The sequence below is a fragment of the Phocoena sinus genome, chromosome 20 (genome assembly GCF_008692025.1).
Source record: "Phocoena sinus isolate mPhoSin1 chromosome 20, mPhoSin1.pri, whole genome shotgun sequence".
Taxonomy (NCBI): Eukaryota; Metazoa; Chordata; class Mammalia; order Artiodactyla; family Phocoenidae; genus Phocoena; species Phocoena sinus.
In genome coordinates this window covers 47,922,243-47,944,020 of record NC_045782.1, presented here as the reverse complement: position 1 = coordinate 47,944,020, position 21,778 = coordinate 47,922,243, and the positions used below count along the sequence as shown (strand labels likewise).

The 21,778-nt window shown below is 54.7% G+C and overlaps 1 protein-coding gene across 10 annotated transcripts in view; it reads left to right on the top strand.

Annotated features, from left to right (window-relative positions):
• Positions 1-21,778, top strand: part of ENDOV (endonuclease V) — a 64,727-nt gene that overhangs the window by 18,831 nt on the left and 24,118 nt on the right. For 3 of the 10 annotated variants that reach the window (XM_032616499.1, XM_032616503.1, XM_032616506.1), the window contains 2 exons: positions 13,570-13,682; positions 16,841-18,280. In XM_032616499.1, coding sequence (XP_032472390.1) covers positions 13,570-13,682; positions 16,841-17,134 — 407 coding nt within the window. In that variant the 3' untranslated portion in view covers positions 17,135-18,280. Of the gene's footprint in view, positions 1-550; positions 2,490-7,225; positions 7,504-10,566; positions 10,815-13,569; positions 13,683-16,210; positions 18,281-18,904; positions 19,299-21,778 lie in introns of those variants that run through there. The other 7 variants (XM_032616500.1, XM_032616505.1, XM_032616502.1 and 4 more) reach the window with 7 other exon arrangements.

Here is a 21,778-nt window from a genome sequence, read left to right as displayed (position 1 = left end):
TTTTTTGCGGGGATACAAGCACCTGCTTAGTCCAGTTGGGGGATTGAGTGTGAGGGTCCACGTGGAGTCCCTGCCGGCGGTGACACAGTCAGTTCCCAGTTAATGAAGGATGGGGGGGCGTCCAGCACCAGCTGGGCGCCACGCTGAGACGTTAGTGGTTAGAGGCAGGGACAGCGTGGAGTCCCGTCTGAGGTGTGCAGGAGCACGGGGCCATGGCGAAACCATCTCCCTAAAATCCCTGATGGTCACTGGGCACAAACAGGCCTGGGCAGGGTTCCACCGGGGGGTCACAGCTGGATTAAGTGCAGCCATAGTCCTGGGGGCTGCCCAAGGACAAGGGAAACAGTGGCACTTGCCTGGGGTCCCAGGCAGCTGCTGCCTCATTCACACCCCTGCTGAGTACAAGGGTGCTGAGCCACCCCAGATGTGCCCCGAGCCTGGTGCCCAGGACTCTGTGCCAGGGTGGCCCTCAGGAGACGCAGTCCCAGCCTACCACCCACGCAGGCCCTGCCTGGTGCTCCACAACCACTGCCCTCCTAACTTCTTCCAGGTCTCTCCCTGCCCAGAGTTCATCAGGACCAGGGGGTCGGGGGACTTCGGAGTGCAGGATGGAAGCCACGCAGAGCTGGCTGGGCCTGACGGCTTTGTACTGACTGGCCTTGGGCAAAGCTTCGAGCCTGTAATGGGGATCACACCTGTGCTGTCTCCCCGGACAGCTGCAGCCCTGTGTGGAGTGGCCGTGGCACAGAACCTGGCACGCAGTCAGTCCTTGCAAAGAAAGTGAGAAGGTTTGGAGAAGTGGGGCCCACAGGGGCCAAGGTTGATGGTCCTCAGTCTGCAAGGCTGTGCTAACTGCACCAATGGGAAGGGAGAAACAGGAAGTAAAGGTCCTCATTTCCTACTGAGCTCCTTCCACCACCCCAAGCCGCCAGAATGCAGTCCCGCAAGGGCTGGGCAGGAAGGACCGTGACTCCCCGGCCCCAATGGCACCTTCCCCTTCAATGCCTGCCCCACGCACATGCCAACAGGAGAGCTTCCCATGGTGCCGGGAGGCTCAGGGTGATGTCTGCAGCAGCATCCCCTGGGGACCCATCTCTAAGACAGGCACAGAGATGGCCGAGACCTCCTACTGGGGTGGGACTAGGGCTCTGCTTAAAGCCACTGCTTCCTCACTGACCAGAGGAGTCAGGTGGGCCCCCTGGGCTGAGGCATGGACTGCTGTGGGGTCCCTCATCCCCATCCCCTCCGCTTCAGTGAGAAGCAGACAGAGCCTGAGATCAGTTTGCAGACGACTGAAAACCTGAGTGGTTTTTGTTTGTTTCAAGGTTAAAGTCATGTAACAAGTCACCATTTTCACATCTTTAAGTGTACTGTGAATTGGCTTTTAGTATATTCAGAATCTTGTGCAGGCACACCACTGTCTAGTTCCAGAACATTTTCCTCCCGTATCCATTAGCAGTCGCTCTCCTCCATCCCTCCCCCTGCCCCAGCCCCTGGCAACCACTAATGGGCTTCCTGTTTCTGTGGACTTGCCGATTCTAGGTACCTCATAGGAGTGGAGTCACACAGAGTATGTGACCTTTATGTCTGGAGTCTCTCCTTAGCATGAGTTTTCAAGGTTCATCTGTGTTGTAACATGGATCAGTACTTTCTTCTATGGCCAAATAATATTCTGTTGTATGGATAGGCCACATTTTGTTTATCCATTCATCTACTGATGAATATTTGGATTATTTGGGGCTATGATGAATAATACTGCTGTGCGAATCGACATACAAGTTTTTGTGTGAACTTACGTTTTTAGTTCTCTTGGGAGTGGAATTTCATGGTAACTCTCTGTTTAACTTTTTGAGGAATAGCCGTACTATTTTCCTCCTGTTTTCCGTGGTGGCTGCACCTTTTTACAACCCCACCAGCAACACAGGGTTCTAAGTTCTCCACATCCTCACCAACACTTGTAATTATCTGTCTTTTTGATTCTGGCTATGCTAGTGTATGCGAGATGGTATCTCATTGTGGTTTTGATTTGTATTCCCCTAATGACTAATGATCTTGAGCCCCTTTTCATGTGTATATTAGCTATTTGTATGTCTTCCTGGGAGAAATGTCCACTCAAATTCTTTGCTATTTTTAAAATTGGGTTGTTTGTCTTTCTGTCATTGAGTTGTACGAGTTCTTTATATGTCCTGGGTACCAGACCCCTTTCAGTTATATAATTTACAAATAGGTTCTCCCATTTTGTGTGTTGTCTTTTCATTTTCTTGATAACATCCTTTGAATGAAAGTTTAAAATCTGATGAAATCCAGTTTATCTGTTTTTCACTTGTTGCCTGTGCTTTTGGTGTCATAACGAAGAAACCATTGCCTCATCTGATGTCACAAAGATTTCCTCCTGTGTTTTCTTCTAAGAGTTTAATAGTTTCAGCTCTTACATTTAGATCTTTGATGCATTTTGAGGTAATTTTTGTATATGGATATTTGGGTCTCTTGCAATTTCATATGAATTTTAGAACCAGCTTGTCCATTTCTGCCCCCAAAAAAGGCAGTTGGAATTTTGATAGTGATTGCACTGATCAATTTGTAGAGCATTGCTGTCTTTTTTTTTTAATAAGTTATTTTTTTTAATAAATTCATTTTTTAAATTTATTTTTGGCTGCTTTGGGTCTTCGTTGCTGCGCACAGGCTTCTCTCTGGTTGCAGCGAGCGGGGGCTACTCTTCGTTGCAGTGTGTGGGCTTCTCATTGCGGTGGCTTCTCTTGTTGCATAGCACAGGCTCTAGGCGCACGGGCTTCAGTAGTTGTGGCACGCAGGCTCAATAGTTGTGGCTCATGGGCTCTGGAGCACAGGCTCAGTAGCTGTGGCGCACAGGCTTAGTTGCTCCACAACATACGGGATCTTCCCGGACCAGGGCTCGAACCCGTGTCCCCTGCATTGGCAGGCGGACTCTTAACCACTGCGCCACCAGGGAAGCCCTGAGCGTTGCTGTCTTAACACTATTACGTCTTCAAATCACTGAACACAGGGTCTTTTCACTCATTTAGATCTTCTTTAATTTCTTTCAATGATGTTTTGTAATTTTCATTGTACACGCCCTCCCTGTACGTCCTTTGGTAAAATTTATTACTGAGTATTTTATTCTGTTTGATGCTTTTGTAAATGGAATTGTTTTATTCATTTTATTTTTGGATTGTTCATTGCTAGTGTATAAAAATACATTTTTGTATCTTATATCTGGCAACTTTGCTGTATTCATTTATTAGCTCTAATTGTATGTGTGTGTGTTCTTTAAGGGTTTTATATATGAGATCATGTCTTATGTGAATATAGTTTCACTTTTATTTCTTCCTTTCCAATCTGAATGCCTTTTATAGCTTGTTCTTGCCTGGTTGTCCTGGCTGGAACCTCCAGTGCAATGTTGAAAGGAAGCAGGGAGAGTGGACGTCCTTGTCTGGTGCCTGATCTTAGGGGGAAGCTTCACTAGAGTGTGGTGTTAGCTGTGGGTTTTCCATAGATGCCCTTGATCCGGTTGAGGAAGATCCTTCTATTCCTAGTTTCTCTGTGTTTTTATCATGAAAGAGTGTTGGATTTATCGAATGCTTTTTCTGCACCTATTGAAATGATCATTTTCCTTCATTCTGTTAATGTGGTGTGTTATATTGATTGACTTTCATATTTTGAGCCACTTTTGAATTTATGGAATAAATCCTTCTCAGTCATGGTGTATAATCCTTTTACTAAGCTGCTGAATTTGATTTGCTAGTGTTTTGTTGAGGATTTTTACATCTGTGTTCATAAGGTGTACTGGTCTGTACTGTTCTTGTGGTATCTCTGTCTGGCTTTGATACGAGGGTAGTACTGACTTCATAGAATAGTTAGGAAGTGTTCCCTCTGAGAAGGATTGGTGTTGATTCTTGTTAAACCTTTGGTAAAATCACCTGTGAAGCCAGCTGGCTCTGTGCTTATCTTTGTTGGGAGGGGTTTTGATTACTGATTCACTCTCTTTTGTTATAGATCTATGAAGATTTTCTGTTTCTTCAATCAGTTGGTAGTTTGTGTGTTTCTAGGAACTTGTCCATGTCATGCAGATTATCTAATGTGTTGGCCTACAATTGTTTGTGATATTTTCTTTCTATTTCAATAAGGCTGGTAGTAGTGTCTCCATTGTGCTTATTGACTTTAGTGGGTTAGTCTGGCTGTGAGTGGTTTTTCTAAGGAGCCCTCTCCCCACCCCCAAGATGCCACTGTTAGTGCCCCTGGCTTGAGTGGGGAGTGGGAGGGCAGAGTCCCCTGCAAATTTCAGAGGGTCAAGACTCAACCTACCTCTGCTTTCAAGGGTTTCCAGCTCTTCCCAGAAGCCCCAAAGGGTGTAAATCCCACCCCATCAGAAACTAATTATGGCCCCAATAAATCCTGGGCCTGACCTCAGGGGGGGAGTAGGGTTCCAGGAGAACCAGTTGGAGGATAGCAGAGACGTTGTTTAACCCTGGGTGGGCTGAGTGGGGGGGTTAAGCCTGGCATGGAAGGCTTGTGGGCAGAGGTGGGGGCGTCTGAACCTTAAAGGGACGGGAGTTTCAGCTACAGCCTGATAGAAGAGAATCTGCAGCAGTGGGCAGTGCCATTGGCCCCTTGGCCCTGTCTACTGGCTACACCAAGGCCGTATCAGAGATAAGATGACGAGGTAGAGCATGTCAGCAGCTTGCTGGGACCCCTGGCTCACCCCAGGGTGGTGGGTGTGGCTATAGCCCTGAGCATCTCGAGGGAGGGACCATGCTGAGGGTTCATGTGGAGGGGTTGGGGAAGCTGGGGGAGTGCAGAATCAACTAGAAGGAGCTGAGGTGGTGCCTGGGGACCTACTGGCTGGGGTCATTCATGGGAGAGCAGGAAAGCAGTGGGATTGGGAATGGGGAGGGCACTTGGGGGTGGCATGTCCTGCCCACCTCTACCCCCCACCCCCAGAGGCTCTACCCTGCAGAAGGCTGCACAGGAGCCCTAAGTGCAGTGGTGTCTGGGCTTCTTCTCACAGAACCTTAAAAATAGGGCCGAGATGATATCCATCTTCACAGATCACAGCCCACCCCAGAACCAAGAATAAATCTCGAAACACTCAATAATTCAAGTTGGATCCAAATAGATTTTTCTGTTAGCCTGGCAGCCTCTGTGCCCCTTCCCTGGGTCCCCAGGGGCTGAGCCTGAGGGGCTCCCACGAGGTGGTGGGCTGGCCTGACCATTGCAGGTCACACCCAGGCCCCTCAGGACACCCGCCTCCAGGACCCCAGTCTGCCCACACTCCCCTCACCTGGAGCAGTCAGGAATGGAGGACACCCAGGGCTGGGAGTCCTTTATGATCAGGTCAAGGAGGAGGCCCAGCCATGTTCCTAGCTGTCCCAAGGATACCTCCCTCGCCCCCCTACTTTCTGATCACAGGCATTGGCCTGTTTGAGCTTGGGTCTGAGCCAGGCTTCTTGGCCCCTTTGACCAAAACACCTCCCCTCCCCTCCTAGGCTCCTGGGGTCTCAACTCTCCAAGGCTCAAGGGCCAGCCTGGGCTCCAGGGGAGCAAATCCCCCCACTTAGGCCCCAGTCACTGGTGCACACACACCCCTCAGGGTCTGCATTCCTGCCTCCTCCTGGAAGGGTCCCTAAAGGGGCTTCACCTGGGGCTCTGTGGCCTGGAGTGAACAGCTGGGGACAGGAAGCAGGGCCAAGCTTTCTGCCCAAGGCCTCTGCATTTGCTGGGGGTGGGGGGTCCTCATTGGCCTGGCCCACCCACTGCAGGTTTGGCCCAGCCCCAGCAGTCCCTGTTGCACTGCCCTGGCCAGGCCTGAGTAGAGTTTTACCAAATTATTAATTAAAGGCACAGGCATGCGGCAGCTCTGACATCCAAATGAATAACACACTGGGTAATTAGGAGAGGTGTCAGGGAAATGATGGAGCATGGCCTGCTATCCCCAATTCACCTCCCTGGGAAGCAGGAGCAACTTCTCTGTTTCCTACCACGATGGGCGGCACTGGAGGCGGGGTAGGGAGTGCAGGCCAGAGGGGCCAGGGCACAGCTGTTGCTTGTGGACAGGGCTGGGTCCTCCCCAGTCTGGTTGCTCTCCACCCAACCCGGAGAAGACCTGGGAACAGGGCAGGGAAGGCGATAGGTGGGCTAATGGAAGAAGGATGCGGTCCCAAGACAGATAGGCAAGCCGACCTGGAGGGACTCAGAGAGAAAGATACTGGGGGAGACTGCTGGAGGCCCGTTGTGGGGCAGGGGAGGAAGGATCCAGACCTGACTCCAGCACACGGGGTGTCCTGCCCTGGAAGAGGAGACAGCTCCCTAGGCCCTTCCTTGGGGCTGCAGGGGCCTGATAGAGAGCTGGGAGTAGAGAGCAGGCTGGAGTAGTTTTGTCTTTTAGTTACTTAAATTGCACTGGTGTTTTGGTGTTTGTTTGATTTTTAATCGAGGTTATAAACGTACATAGTTTAAATAGTCAAATAGTTCTATAAGATTTGTAACGAAAACCCAGTAGCTCCTTATTCACCCACCCCTCTCCTCTCCTGACTTCCCCTGCTCAGAGGCAAAATTTTGTTATTTTAGTTTTCTTTAGTGTGGGGGTTTTTCATATTTACTTCTAAATAACATGCTAATGCTGCCTTTCTCTTTTTTGTTTTTCTGTTTTTTTAGATTTAGAAATTATCCATTGACTTTCTGCCATGGAGGTTGAGAGTTTGTTCCCTCTCACATAGCCTCTCATACACTTTCCTTCCACCCATCTTCTCATTTTCATTGAATCAGAATTCAATGTCTGCGTTATTCTTTCTTTGCACGTACTGTTCGTAGCTGAGTAATGTAATGTAATTACATCTCCTTTTTTGTACAACCTCTTGTTTTTCCTGCGCTTGATAATTGCCTCATGTTTTGGATTTGGTTTATTTTCTGTGTATCCATTACTTATTCCCAAACCCTGCAATGGAAATATAAATCTCTTTTTGGTACATTCAAAGCATCAGGCCATCTTGAATTTATTTTTTTCTCGGAGCCTGTGGTAGCCAGCTTCTAAGATGGCCTCCTGGGGCTGGTGTAGCCCTATGACCACACTGAACAAGGTCCATCTGTATGACCAGTGGAGGTGCAAAAGTGAGGGTGTGTCATTTCTGATAGTAGGCCTAAAACACATTGGGACTTATGTCTTGATGGTACCCCTCCCTCTCTCTTCCCCCCTCATCATTCACTTTGAGAGAAGTCAGCTGCTGTGTCCTAAACTGCTCTGTGAAGTCCACGTGGCAGAGAACTGAGCCCACCTGCCCGTCACCATGTGAGGGAGCCATCTTGGAAGTGCACCCTCCAGCCCTGGCTGTCATCTGACTGCAACCTCATGAGAGACCCTGGGACAGAACCAGCTAGCCAGTCTGCTTCCAGGTTCCTATCCCTCAGAAACTGTGAGATAATAGACCTTTGTTCTGGAATAATATTTTTATGCAGCAAAACATAACTAATACAGAGCCACTCCTCCCATGCCCACCTGTCTTGGTTGCCTTGTATACCTGATTCACATCCGTCTCCAGGGACCTCTCTCCACCCTCGTTTTGCTCCTGCTCCTGTTATAATGGTGTGCGTCATCTAGTGTCTGCTTGAGAACTACAGCCCCACCCTAGCCCCACTGTAGAAACTGGGGAGACCTTGGAAAGGGGCTTAAGTACCCAGAAGAGTCCTTATTTCTGAGGCACAAGGACACCATGACATCTTTCAGGAGTCTGTCAATAGCCTCAAGATGAGCCACATTGTCCTGTGTCTCCCAGGTGGGTGGGAAATCTGTTGGCTCCTCTGGGCCTGCAGCGCTGTGTGGGGCAAGGCCACCGCTGTCCACGGTGCTGAACTCAACGCCGTCGTGTTGGCCTCGGGTGCCAGCCCCAGACGCTGGGTGGCCTCGGCTCTAGCTTTCCTCCTCTTCAACCCAGATCCCCTCTGTCCAGGCCTCGCCTTTCTGCACTAGGCTGTCTTCCTGCTCAGGGCTCCTTCTTGCTCTTGTAAGCAGACCCCACATGGGCTCTGCAGACAGGCTTGAATCCTGAAGTAAGAGCCTGTAGGTGTTTGAGCTGAGAACTCTCCAGATTACATGTGACAGAAGCAAACTTAAACCACCTTAAGCAAATAATAGGGCCTTGTTAGTTCACTCCAAGGCAGAGCTGGCTGTGAGTGGCCTGGCTGCAACACACGTCTATCCTCTCCCTCTGTGCCATTCCCAGGGGGGCTCCCCTCTGGGTGCTAGATGGCTGGCAGCAGCCCCAGGCTTACCTTCTCAAACCCTGTGGTGTTCCCAGGCAAAGCACAGCCTCTACCCTAAAGGCTCCATCGCAAGCCCCAGGCCCTGGGTTCTGGATGGACTGTGATCACTGCTTAGTTTTATCACTGCAGCTGGAGGGGAGGGGAGGACATGTGTCCAGCCTGGAGCCGGGGAGTGGAGTCAGCTGCAGCCCATCTCATGGAGGGGCGCTCCTCAGTGGACAGACCACTGTCAGCAGAAGGCACACCTGGCTGGGGAAACTGAGGGGAGGGGACTCCAGGCTCTCTGAGGATGCTCTGTTCCCAAGGCCCTAAGAAAGCACCGTCTCTTCCCAGCAGTGCCCCATCTTGTCTCCGGGCAGTTCTCTTCCCATACCAGCAGGGAATGGCATGATTAAGTCTCCATTATTAACTTGCCAATCTTGTTTCTGGGGCACAGATGCTGACGGCTTAGGGGACCCAGTTGGCATATAACGAGGTCTCTGTGACAAATTACTTGGGTGTCAATTAACTATCTAGAGAAATGTCAAACAGGATCTGTCATGCTGGTGGTGAGGGACAGCCAATTAACCCGGAACGGTTAATGCAATCCACGCAATCGCCTGCCTCAGCCTCCGGCAGGGCTGGGAATGAGGAAAAAGGCCTAGGGTGTGGGGTAGGCGGGGCCTGGCCTCCGTCTCCCTGGGACACACTTCTGCAGTCACACTGGGGTGCTCAGCACATGGCTCTTGCCTTGCAGCCTGACTCTGTCCATTCTTTCATTCATTCCACAGCCACCTGCTGGGTCAGGCCTGAACTGGTCACTGCTGGTCAGGGGGTGGGACAGTGCTGGGGAAGGACAAATGTGCAGACAGGTGTCCATGACTTGCGTGGTCTCCACAGGATCCAATATGGATAAGAGTATCCTCAGGGAAGGGTAAACTCTAAAGGGGTGAGGGCAGGGCAGGGAGGTGAAGGAGGAGTGGCCAGGTCCCGGGTGGCAGTCAGGTGGAGGGCACCCAGGGCAGCGCAGACAGAACAGTACCCCGGTCCCAGTGCTCGGAGCCTTTGGCAATCAACTGGCAGACCTGAGCACAATCCAGCTACCCGACTCTGAGCCATAAGACTTGGAGACAGTTTCTTCAAACTTTTCTAAGCCTTTTTTCTCACCTGTAAAATGGGGCTAAAAACCCCCAGTTCCCAGGAGTGTTGTGAGAGCGAATGGGGCCCTGTGTAGACATGCCTGGCCCAGCACAGGTGCTGGCTGAATTTGGATCCCCCTCCTTCTCCCTGCAGGTGAAGCCTTGGTCCCCAGCTCACTAGTGGGAGGCTCAGATGGAGCACGTGCTGGGGAGAGGCACAGGGTGCGGGCGCAGCCTGGGAGGAGAAGGGCATCCTGGAGGGGCTGGTGTGGGCTGGCCAGCGGGCCCACAGGCAGACACAAAGCTGAGGGGCAGGGTTCGGGGACTCTGGCTACCCCACATGGTCACACCATGCCATTTGGGTTTTGCTTGTTTTCAGGAAAGCACACTGGTCACCTGGAGGTGGGTCCCTCTGGTGAGGACCAGTGACCATGCTCTGATCCTACCCTCTTCCCATGCCTCTGCCCGCACCATCCCCCCACCTGGCCCGCCCCTCTGGTAGTGGTGACCCCCCCACCCCACCCTGTGGTAGCCCCCACCCCATGTCTGCTCGGCAGGTGATGGGCAGCTGCCACTTCCCAGCCCCCCAGCTACAGCGCCTCATGCTTATTCATGACACTGACATATGGCACCTCCGTGGCGGGGGGGATCGGAGGGAGCTGCCAATTGTGAGGGTGCAGCGTGTCCCCATTGGAGCCCTGCTGAAGGAAAACAAACGCAAGATGTGAGGGGAGCAGAGGCGGCCTGGGGGCGTGCGTGTGTGTGCCTGCGTGTGCCTGTGCTCGCCTGCACCACGGGGGCGCCGGGAGGAGGGGAGGAAAACAAAGGGTGAAGGCGGGGGAGAAAGGGAGGCTGCAGGGCTTGGAAGTGAGCTTTGGTTGTCATGGCTTCTGCCGTCTCAGTTAACGGGGTCCTCAGAGGCCAAGCTGTCCATCCCTCTGCCCCAGGCAGGCTGGCTCACACCAGCCTAAGACCCCTTTCACCTCTCTCCCCCTCACCTCTCACATGGGACACTGGGCTAGAGGCCATGAACAAGATAAGGGCTCAGCAGCCAGCAGCCCCATTTGCAGATCATTGGAATGTTCTAATTCTTTCCAGAATCAGACAAATTTAGCTTATGTCAAGCCAGAGTCCATAGGGCTCCAGACTTAGCCAATTTATTTTCCTGTTTTTATAGAGGATGGAAAAGTATGTGCACCACCACCCAGCAGTTCCCCTCCCCCAGGCTGGGCTGGCCCTCCAGTGCTCTGCTGGCCATCCACGGGCTACAAAGCTCTGTTCCTTGGCTGGGGAGGGCAGAGCAGAGACAAAGACCGAGCTCTTGGGGTCCTCAGCCAGCCCCTCCTCCTGGACCCAGGGCTTGAGGCTGCTGCCATGGAAACGAGGCTCTTTGCCAACTGGCCACGTGCATCCCGGAAACAGTAGGTGAGTCCAGGAGCCAGTGGGTCCAGGAACTGTGACCACCTCCCAGGAGGCCCAGCCCTAGGATCCCTTCACCCTGCTCTGCCATCTACCCCCATTGGTTGTAAGAACTCAGGAGAGAGAGAGAAGCTTGCTGAGGGAGCCTGGGATGAGGCTGGGGCCAAGACAGAGTGAGGAGCCCCATGAGGCCCAGCCGAGGGTCCCACACTTGTACAGGAGCTGGATGCTCTGAACCCTCTTCCACAAGCCTTCACACACGCTGTGTGCAGTGGCTGACCCTGTGGGGTCTGTCCATGGAGTCCACCAACCCCCTCACTTTAGGCCTTCCCCAGGGAGTCAGGGAGCTGTAGAAGCCTGTCCCCCAAGGGTGCAGCCTGCTAGAGAGCTGCCCATCCAGCAACTCCCCCGCAGGACACTCTGATTCCGGCCTTGGACACCCTGGTCCCCAGACCTGGTAGGCTGTCTGGGTGGCCTGACCCCCTCCTGGCCCAGCCTTGGATGAGGGGCCCCTGCCCCAGCCAAGTGTCACGTGAGCCCTGTGCCTGGCTGGCATGCTCTCGTCCGGCAGGCGCAGGGCCGCTGCGCTTCAGGCACCGCTGTACATAGAGGCATCTGCTGTTCACTGTCTCCGGGCAGATGGGCTGCCAGTGAGCTAAGTGTGTGCGGGGGAAGGGGTGCCATAGGAACCCCTTCCCGCGGTAGCATGGGGGCGGGAGAGGCAGGCGCCTGCCTAGGGAGAGCAGGGAGCACACAGGAGGGAGGGGCTAGGATCGCATGGGCTCCCCGTTTGGGGTGAGGCCTGTGGTGCTGGTTCCTGGGCAAGGAAATCCCAGCAGGACCGCCGAGGGGAAGGGAAGCCTGGAAGCAACCCCCCTGTCACCACCGGCTGGGTGGCCTTGGGCAGGTCCCTTTCCTCTCAGGGCCTGAGGGAATGAGTTTGGATCGTCTTCAGGATGCCTTCCAGTTCCTAAACCCTGAGCTTCAGCAGGATGGGGGCATCCTGCCGTGTGAGGGACCTCCTGTGTGGCAGGGGAGTGGGGGGCGACACACCCGCACAGTCTGCTGTGGCTCCTAGAGAGGTTGGGGTAGTGCTGTGTGTCAGGTGAGGTCACTCTGCAGAGTGGGACTCAGCGCCGGCTTTTGCAGCCCTGCCTGGTGGCAGCGGGAACCACACAGTGTGGGTCCCGGCAGGTGATGGGGGCAGGATGCCAGCTGAGGTGGGAGCCCTGCCCTGATACAGACATGGCTACCCCAAAGCCCAGCCTGCTGGACCTGGACCTGGGGCCCATGAAGGGGGAAGTGTGGGAAAGTCGACAAGGAAACAGCCCAAGACCACCGACAGCCTCGGAAACGCACCCATGGGGCAGCAGGAAGGCCTGGGGCAGGGGTGGGGGAGGCCCACTGGGCAAACCCCAGAATCCTGCTCTGGGAAAACCTAAAGGCTCCTCATTCATAATGATGGTGAGCAGAGCCACTGGGGCCTGGCTCAGCGCCCCCCTCGTGTGCCAGATGCCACCCTGAGCACTTGGCACCGTGGCCTTCAGTAATCGGCCCAGTAGTGGGGGAGGCAGCCATTACCCCACTAGACAGAGGTGGAGACTGAGGCTTCGAAAGATTACGTGGCGGCGGAGGCCTGTGGGCCAGTTGGTGGCTGAGCTGGGAATGGAGCCCGAGGCCAGCTGGCTGCACAGCCCTGACGGTCAGCTCGACCCCCTGGGCACCCTGCTGCTAGGTGCCTTGACCCTCCACAGCTCCAGAAGCCCAGGGGAGGGTGCCAGGTGCCTGGTGTCCCCTCCTCCTTCCTCCGTCCCTGGGAGGCCCCCACCCCACCCCTGCAGCCGCCTCCACCCGCCTGGCTGCAGTGACTCAGCTCAGCTGTTCCTCAGCCACTCTGCTTGCTGGTGCTTGCCTTTCTTCTTCTTTTCCAACGTGTGACATTGCCACTGTGCTGTGGCACAGTGACTACCTCTGCCCCGGACTGTCCGTGGTGGCCCCAGCTTGAGGTGGCCAGATGGCCGGGCCTCACCCCCAGACTCTGGTCATGGGAAGAGACTGTCACCTCCAGAGCGGGCACAGTCCTCACCTTAGTTCCGCCTGACTCGGGCACAGTGCCAGGGGACACCTGTCCAAAGTCACCCTTCGCAGCTGCCTCAAGGACCTGTGTCCTTGACGTTGTAAGTTGGGCATCAAGAGGCCAGAAACCCTTCTAGGGAGGGTGACCCGGAGGGGATGGCCAGAGCCCCACTTTTCAAGAAAGGCGTAAGAAATGGAGAGATGTGTCCTGGAGAAGACTGGGGCAGGCGCATTGCCCATTGCCAAGGCGGGGGGTGGGGGAGTGAGTTACACAAAGAAGGAAGGGCTTTCCCTCAATGAAGGAAGACTCCCTGATACTTGGGACTGTCAGTGGAATTCGCTGTTTTGTTAGGTGGTGAATTCCCTGTTCCTAGGAAGATTGAAGCTGTGACATGGACAGGATTCTTCATGGGGTTGAGCCCAGTGTGGTGGAGTTGGTGGGAAGAGCATTAAAAGCTGGAGTTAGACGTTTCGGGTTTGAGTCTCAGGTTTGTGTAAACTCAGGCAAGTCATTAAACCTCTCAGAGCCTCAGTCTCCTCTTCTGTAAAATGGGATTAGTATTTCCTTCACAGGCAGTAGTGAGGATCTGAGGAGACAGTGTAGGATAAAGGGCAGTGTAAACTGCAGAGTGCACACAGATGTTTTTATATTCTGGTTCTGACCCATGCATCTTGCATCTTGAAGGTTCTCCATCTCTGAGAGCATTTTCTGCCAAGGATGGGAATGAGCCCCATCAGAAGAAATGGCCCAAACTCCAACAGAGAATTTGGGGAAGAGGAAAGGAAGCACTTTGGGAGGTAGGAAGTCAAAAGATGAAGGGATTGTGGGACCCACCCTTCCCCTTGGGCAGGAGGGGCAGGGCAGCTTCTCCTGCCTCCTGGACTTGGAGGTCTTGGGGGTCTGAGGCGCAGGGGGGCCTGGGAGCCCTCAAGGAGATGGGGTGTTCATGATGCCTGGCCTTGGGGAAAAGACAATGATGGGGATACGGGAGGTGGTGGGAAGCTCTGTCTGGGCAGCCACAAGCTGACTTGGGGTTTGAGTAGCGAAAGGAGATTCGACAGCCCCATGGATGCTGGGCTCGGGCAGCTGGTTTCTCCTGCCCGAACGTCCCTTTCCACCTCACCTCTTCCTCTTCTCCCTTGCCACCTTCTCAGTGCCCATTTATTATGCCTCTTGGAGTGGTTGAATGGCTGGGGGCCCAAAGATGGAATCCTAGAACCTCAGAACGTGACCATACTCAGAATAGAGTCTTTGCAGATATAACCAAGTTCAGGATCTTGAGATGAGGTCATCCTGGATTAGAGTGGGTCCTAAATCCAGTGTCAGGTGTCAGAAGAGAAAAGCAGAGGGAGATTTGAGACTTAGACCCAAGAGACGACCGTGTGAAGTTGGAGGCAGAGACTGGAGTGGTGCGCCCACCAGCCAAGGAACACCAAAGATGGCCAGCAGCCACTGGAGGCTGGGAGAGAGGCCTGGGATGGTTTCTCCCTCAGAGCGCAGCAGCTGCTGGGAGTTTGGGCTCTGTGAACTAAAAGGGTTTCTGGGGTGGCTGCTACCTTGCTGGTGTTCTCTGAGTCCCTTGCAGTAAGAGTGGGGGAATGTGACCTGGGCTCCACCAACCAAGGTTCACCTGAACAGACTGACTCAGAAGCAGCCAACACCAGAAAGCAGATCCCCCCGCATCTCTTTTCTAGCAACGGTGGGGGTGGAAGGCCCTGGCTTATGGGCAGAAGTGCCCTGTCACGCGTGGGCTGCTGGGTCTGTGCCCAGTGGTGGAGGCCTTGTAGTTGGGGCCTTGGTCCTGGGCGTGTGGCCACTGAGCAGAGACTTTCTTTGCCATTAAGCTAGCCAGAGTGTGTCCTGCTGGTTCTGAGCGGTATAAGGGTTAAGGAGACCTCTGTCCGTGGGGCAGGGAGGTCATGCCCCAGAGAGAAGCTCCTAGAAGCCCTTCTTCTGCTAATCCTGGCTGGATGAGAGTTGAACTCTGCCCCAGGGACTTGTGGGAGTGGAGCTGGCCAAGAGGTCCGTGGGGGTCAGGAGGAGGACACAGCCTGGGCTGGAAGCACCCGGTCAGGACAAGGTGGCCCCCACTTTCCCCACAGCTTTTCCCTGGGCCTGGCACCCACTCTCCCCCCTCCATCCCTCCTCAGGGCCCCTGTCCTCCCTCCCTCTGTCCTCCTTCTCTCCCCTACACCCTTCTTGGAAATGAAGTCATCTAGAAAAATAATCAAAAAATAGAAAGGAAAAAAAAAAAGCTAAGAAAATGGGATTTTTTTCCCCTTCAAACATTTGGTAAGACACCTCCCACACGGATGAGTGTCCACCGGGGCCTGTTTTTGTCCGAGGGAGACTCGGGCTTGAACGCCTTGGGTGGTGTAAGCCAGGTGGGCCTCCCGACTCCCCCACCGTGGGGGTCTGCGCTCAGCCTCTTCCTGCAGACCAGCCAGGGTCAGCCCCTGAAGCCTGAGACCCCAGGTGATGCCTTCAGCAGAAGGCCCACGAGCCCCTGAGGCAGAGGCAGGGTGGGGAGAGAGAACAGGAGGGTTCAAGTTCAGGGGGGAATATTAGCTCCTAAGTGAGGTCTCTGCCTCCAGTCTCTCCCGTCTTCCCACCAGCCCACGCCTTGCCTTGCTGCAGAGTTCTCGTTTGTTTATTTATAATTTAAACTCAGCCTGCTTCTAAGAAAGCTCAAGACACTTACTAAAAAGCTGCTTCCGCGAGCTGGGTCGCGCTCCCTCAGCCTTGGGCTCAAAGTCCATGGACACTATCCCGTTGCTCAGCCTGGCTCCCAGGGCCCCCCGGCCCTGGCCCCCAAGGCAGCCTGTCCCACCACCCGGTGTGCACCCGGCTTTCAGACAGACCCTTCCAGGGCAGCTTGCTGGGGTGATCGGGCCTGGGGTGCCCCCTCCCATCTTGGAACCAGCCCCTTCCTCCCTGGCCCCTGTGGAGGGACCTGGGGACGTCTGTACCCGTCTTGTGCCCCTCGGCCGTCTGTTCTGTCACAGTCACCTGGCACAGGCTGCTCCTTTTGCCCCCAACTGGACTCGCCCGGCCCTTGAAGGGGTGTGACCGAGTCATGTCACTGTTGACAACGATGGATGATACGGTGGTGAAGGTGGGGGCTCCCCTCTGCGTCTGGAATGGCATCAGGCCTGGGGTGCCATGTCTCTCGGGCATAGGTTCCCATGGTTGATGTAAAGGAAGGGAAGGGCCTGTGGGGGAAGGCTCGGCAGGGGAGAGCCTGCAGAGGAGGGCAGGGGTCACCCTGATGGTTTCGTCTGAACCCCAGGTAGAAGCCAAAGATGCCATTTTCTCATTTCTTCAGGATCTAGTGACCAAGTGCAACTCCATCCACCAGGGAGGGGCAGGGCACCCACCACAGTGAGGACCCACATTGCTGCACTTGGCGTCCTCATTCCGAACTTCCCAGCCCAGCTGGGCCTCAGGACTTCTTGCTTCCTGCAGGAGGGTCACCTTGATCCTGGGTCTCCCTTCCCTCAGCCTTGCATCTTTGGGCTCACTTTTCCATCTCGTGGCAAAACAAGCAAGCGTTGGCACTGCCCCGGCTCCTTCTCAGATCCGTGCCATCCCGGGCCAGATAAGGGGCTTACCAGGACAACTGGCAAACAGCACTTCATTTCTCCAGTCCCCAGTTCCTCCTCTGTAAAACGGAGCTAATGACGCCGACCTCAGCCCTGCAAACAAGATAAAGCCCACTGAGCACACATTTGCTTCCTTCCCCTCTGAGAGCCTCAGTTTTCCCATCTGTAAAGTGAAGCCCTCTCTCAGGCTGTAGACCCAACTCCTGCAGAGCAGGCTGGATGCCTCTGCCAGCTGGAGGACGCATCATGGGCAAGGGGCAGGGGCTGCCCTCCTCTCCTACTATTTGCGGGTTCAAGATCCCACTGGCCTGGCATCATCAGTTGTAACCAGTGTCCCTCCCTCCCTCCCTCAGCCTGAGTGGACACCGCCTGGCAGAAGGATCCCTGACAAGGAGAGCCCTCAGGGGTTGCCCTCAGTAAGCCTCAGTGGAAAGGGCAATGCCAGGTGGGTCATGCCAGGAATGCTCGGCCAGTTGGCGATCACAGTAGAGTATGGCCTTCCCCTGGTTCCGGCTCTCCTCCTTGCCACTGCGTTCCATGGGGCCACAGATGCCATGGCTGCGGGGGCTGAGGCAGACCAGATGTCCGTTCCAGGCCAGAAGGACAGTGCAGCATGGCCCCGTGCTGACACAGCCCTGGAACCCTAGACTTTGGAGCTGAGAGGGAGGCAGGAGCAGGAGGGCAGGTGGAGAGGAGCCAGGTGGCTCCTCTCCTGAAGGAAACGCCTTTGAGCCACAGACCGGCCCAGGAGCATCTGGCCGGTGGCCTGTGCCCGGTGGCCGGGTGGCCTGTGCCCTGCTCCCCACAAGGCTGGCGGCATATGGCTGCCCTGGCTCACCCAGCCACACACCATGCAAAGAGCTCCTCTCCCAGTGCCCACACCCACAGGGAAGCCAGTTGTCTGGACACTTGGATGCAATTCTGGGCAGCCCTGGATGCTTGTCTGGCTTCCCGCTTGAGAAACAGCATTGGGCCCTGGGAAGAGCACAGCCTTCTCAGCCACAAAGAGCTGGATCCCAGGAATTGCATCAGCACAGAGTAGACAACCAGTGATTGTCATCCACAGTGCACACTTCACGCCAGAAAGGCCTCCGGGGACTACCAGGAGGAACTCCAGAGGCCCCACTCTGGACGCTGAGCCCACCCTCCTTACGCTGTGCCTCACACGCCCGGCCTCAGCACTGCCCTACGCGTGGTGATAATCACTCTCCTCTTTCCCTCCCACTAGACTGAGAGCCTTGAGGGCAGCACCAGACTCTCTCACCCAGTTCAGCACCCAGCAGAGTGCCAGGCACGTGGGAGGGGCTGCTGGCACCAGCCAGCGACATCTGGAGCCCAGAGGATTCTGAGCTGAGGATGATGGTGTTTGGAGGATAGGGCTCCCTGAGACGCCTTGGGCCTCCCGCAGGAATGGGAGGCTACTCTGGGAGTGAGATATTGAAAGTAAGGCACTTGGCATGTGGGCAGTCAGCCAGTCCTGGCCAGTTCTCCTTCCAGAGAGGGTGACCCAAGGGATTCACCACCCTTCTTGGGAAGGAAAAGAAGACCCCCTCTTCCACCTGCTCAGTCTACAACACTGAGTACCTGCTCTGGTCTAACAAGACGAACTCTTGGCCATGGAGCTTTCAGACAACATATAAGTACATTATTAACTCTGTTAGATGGTGACAAGACCTACGGAGAAAAATCAGGGCAGGGAGTATGGGGACTGTGGGGTGTAACTTTAAGCAGGTGGGTCACCTCACTAAAGAGGCGAGCATCCTGCTAATGTCTTGGGGAGGCGCGTCCCAGGCAGGAGGACCAGCAAGTCCAAAGGTGGGGTGGGGGAAGGGGCGGGGTATGGAGCAAGGTCAGTGAAGAGTCAAGCAGTCGGCGAAGCTGAAGTGGGGGAGCAGGGAGGGGCTGGCAAACGGGGCAGGAGGGCCTTGACTCTTGAGAGAAGCAGGGCACCACAAGATGACACGGACTGAAAGGCGCAGCTGGGAGACCCGGCGAGAGGTTGGACAGTATTCTAGGCGACTAAAGGTGGCCCAGACCAGGGTGGTCGCAGCGGAGGAGGCAGAAGGTTCCTGTTCTGGGCACATTTCGGTGGCACAGCCAGCAGGGTCCGCTACCACACGGTACGCGGGAGTAGAATCCAGGTGGCAGCCTAGGCCGGTAGCCCTGTCCCACGCTCCCTTGTCCCGCGCTGACCGGAAGCCGGGAGGCCGAGCTCTCGCGGGAGCACCTCCCGGGCCCCGCCTCTGCGCTCCGCCAATCGTCGCGCGCCTGAGAGCGTTGTCGTGGCAACCCCGCCCGGCGTCTGGGTCCCGAGGTTCTGTCCTAGAGTGTGGCCTCCGGGCCTCGGAACCCAGGTCTACGTGTGGTCTGGGTCCCGCCGTTCCCGCGCTAGGGGTCACGAGCGTCCTCCTCCCCAGGGTGCCCTCTCAGGAGGGTTCGGGAGCAGGAGACCGCAGAAAGCCCAGTCGACCCTTTTAACGTTGTCCGAACATTTTACACCCACTGTCCCGGAAGTTGAGGAGCCAAGGCCGACACCCACGCCTCCCGGAGGGCTACCCCGCCTCCCTCGGACACCACCCAGCCCGGAACATGCTCGCCGCCCCTTGCGACCCCGATTCCTCGCGGAGGAGCGGGTCGTAGGGAGAGAATGCCCCTAGGCTGCAGACTCTCTGAGGACGGGGACCCCGGTCCAACGCATCGATTGTCTAAGGCTAAGGAAGGAGGAATGAAAGCACGAGTATGAGGTAGTGTGAACTTGAGAGGGAGTCGTTGTTTTAGGTTCACCCAGAAATCGAACTCAAAGGAAAGTTACTGCAACTGGGGAGGAGCACAGTTGGCTGGAGAATTTGGTTTAAATATAAATAAATAAAATTTAAATTACATAAGCAACACGTTTGGTGTAAAACACGAAAGTATAAAAATCCTAGATCCCATCGCAAGATAAACCACTGTTGACACTTCAGAATATTTTCTTCTAGTCTTTTTTTCTCAATATGTTGCATACACATTTTTTTCAGATAAAATTTATGCATGTGCTGCAGTGCCTCATAGACCCTTATGTGTGAATGGGAGTGGAGGCTCCTGATTTGATTGAAGGCTTTTCCCTCCCCAGTATCTCAGTTTCTCCCCTAACACACACACAACACTCAAGGGCACACACATGTGCACTGATGCAGCTGATAACCAGTGTAGCTTCTAGTTCCCAGAGCCCCACCTTCCAAATGCAGAGGTTGTCCTGGGGGTGACAGCAAGCTCTCCATGCTCCATGTTTGTTTCTACAGTCTCAAGTTTTCTCCACCTTCTTCTAGGTTAGGGGCGCTGTGGTGGGAGACAGGGTCAAGATGAGGCTTGAAGAACCCACCAATCCAGGTGAGGGAGGGAAATTCAAGCAAGCAGGCCTAACAGAGGGCTCCACCTTCCAGGCGTGAGAGGGTCCTGGGAGAAATAGGAGAAGCAGCCAGGTCAGATGGGGAGGCAGCAAGGGGCCCAATACAAACACTTTGCCTCTGCCGTCCCTGGGGACCACTGGGCATGCTGTTGGACCAATAACCAAAGGAGGACCACACACACACACACAACACACGGTTTCACCAGACAAGGGGACACATTGTAGCCTGGCACCTTGGAAGAAGCCCCCCAGCTAGCCCACCCTCCCGGGCACAAGTTGGAAGCAATGTGTATATGCACTGGGGCAGGGGAGGCAGATACACCCCCTCATCTGAGCTCCCTTCCTAACCTGGGGGCCAGTTATTCACAAGTCTGACCCCTTAGCCCTCCTGGCTGAGCACACACAGGGTTATGGGAATGACGTCACCATCCATCCAGACCGAAACATCAGACATCTGTGTAGAACTTTATGTCCTTGGCTCCTTGGTACCTGCAGGTGTGGACTGATTTTCTCTTTTCCACAAACTTTTTTTTTTTATTCCTTTGGCCGCTCTTTAGTTCCCTGACCAGGGATAGACCCAGGCCCTTGACAGTGAAAACGTGGAGTCTTAACCGATGGACCGCCGGGGAATTCCCTCCACAAACTCTGTCTTAAAGGGTGTCTTGAATGTGGTGGCCCCTCTGCTCAGAAAGGGGGTGGGTAGGCGCCTCTGCACTGTCCACTAGGATGCTTGTCTCCCTGGGTGCCTAGAGCTGATGCAAACAGCCCTGTGTAGCTTGCCGCAGCTGAATTCTTATCTCAGAAGCCCCTTAGAAAGTGGTTCTGGGACACAAAGGCCATCCGTGTGCTCTCATCCTCCCTCCTTCCTGCACTGGAGGCAGAAGGAGCGACCTCCCCCACTGAGTAGCCACAGGGAACGCTGCTTCAGATGCGCTCCAGACAGAGCCTCCTGATGGGTCTTCCAGAACATTTCTTTCGAAAATTGCGGCACACTTCTCTGCTTAAAACCATCCAGTGGCTTCCCATATGATTCAGAGTAAAACCCACAGTTCTTTCCATGGTGTATGAAGTATCAGTTACCTTCCATCCAAGGACCCCCAGGAACACAACTGCAGTGAAATGGAGTGAGGGCAACAGCACACCGTGGGGAGCTGGGGGGGTTGTCCATAGGAGGTGTTAGGAAGGACTCTGGAGACGGGCTTGTGCTGGGGAAACTGGGGCTGGGGTGGAGGCTGTCGGGAAGCAGGGTTGATGCCACAATCAGGTATCTTAATAATTTGTGTCTAGAAGGCAGGAGAACAGAGCAAAGCTTAGGCTGAAATTGGTAAACCCACGCCAGTCCGCAAGGAAAGGGGACCAGGGCCCATTTTTAGGTCTGGACAGTGTCCACGTTCTGTGTTCAGATATGACTGCAGAGGCCTCTTGTCTCTGTCTCCATCCATCTCAGTCACAGAGTGGCTGTGTCTGATGACAGTGACATTGGTTGTTTGTTTTTTTTTTTAAAGATTTATTTATTTAATTTATTTCTGGCTGTGTCGGGTGTTAGTTGCAGCACGCGGGATCTTCGTTGCTGTGCATGGGCTTCTCTCTAGTTGTGGCATGTGGGTTTTCTCTTCTCTAGTTGTGGCGTGCAGGCCCCAGGGCTCGTGGGCTCTGTAGTTGTGGCGCGCAGGTTCCAGAGTGTGTGGGCTCTGTAGTTTGCAGCGCGCAGGCTCTCTATTTTAGGCGCGCGGGCTCAGTAGTTGTGATGTGAGGGCTTAGTTGCCCTGCAGCATGTGACATTTAGTTCCCTGACCAGGGATCGAACCTGCATCCCCTGCATTGTAAGGCTGATTCTTTACCACTGGACCACCAGGGAAGTCCTGACAGTGACACTATTGAGCCATGCAATTGTCAGCACAAC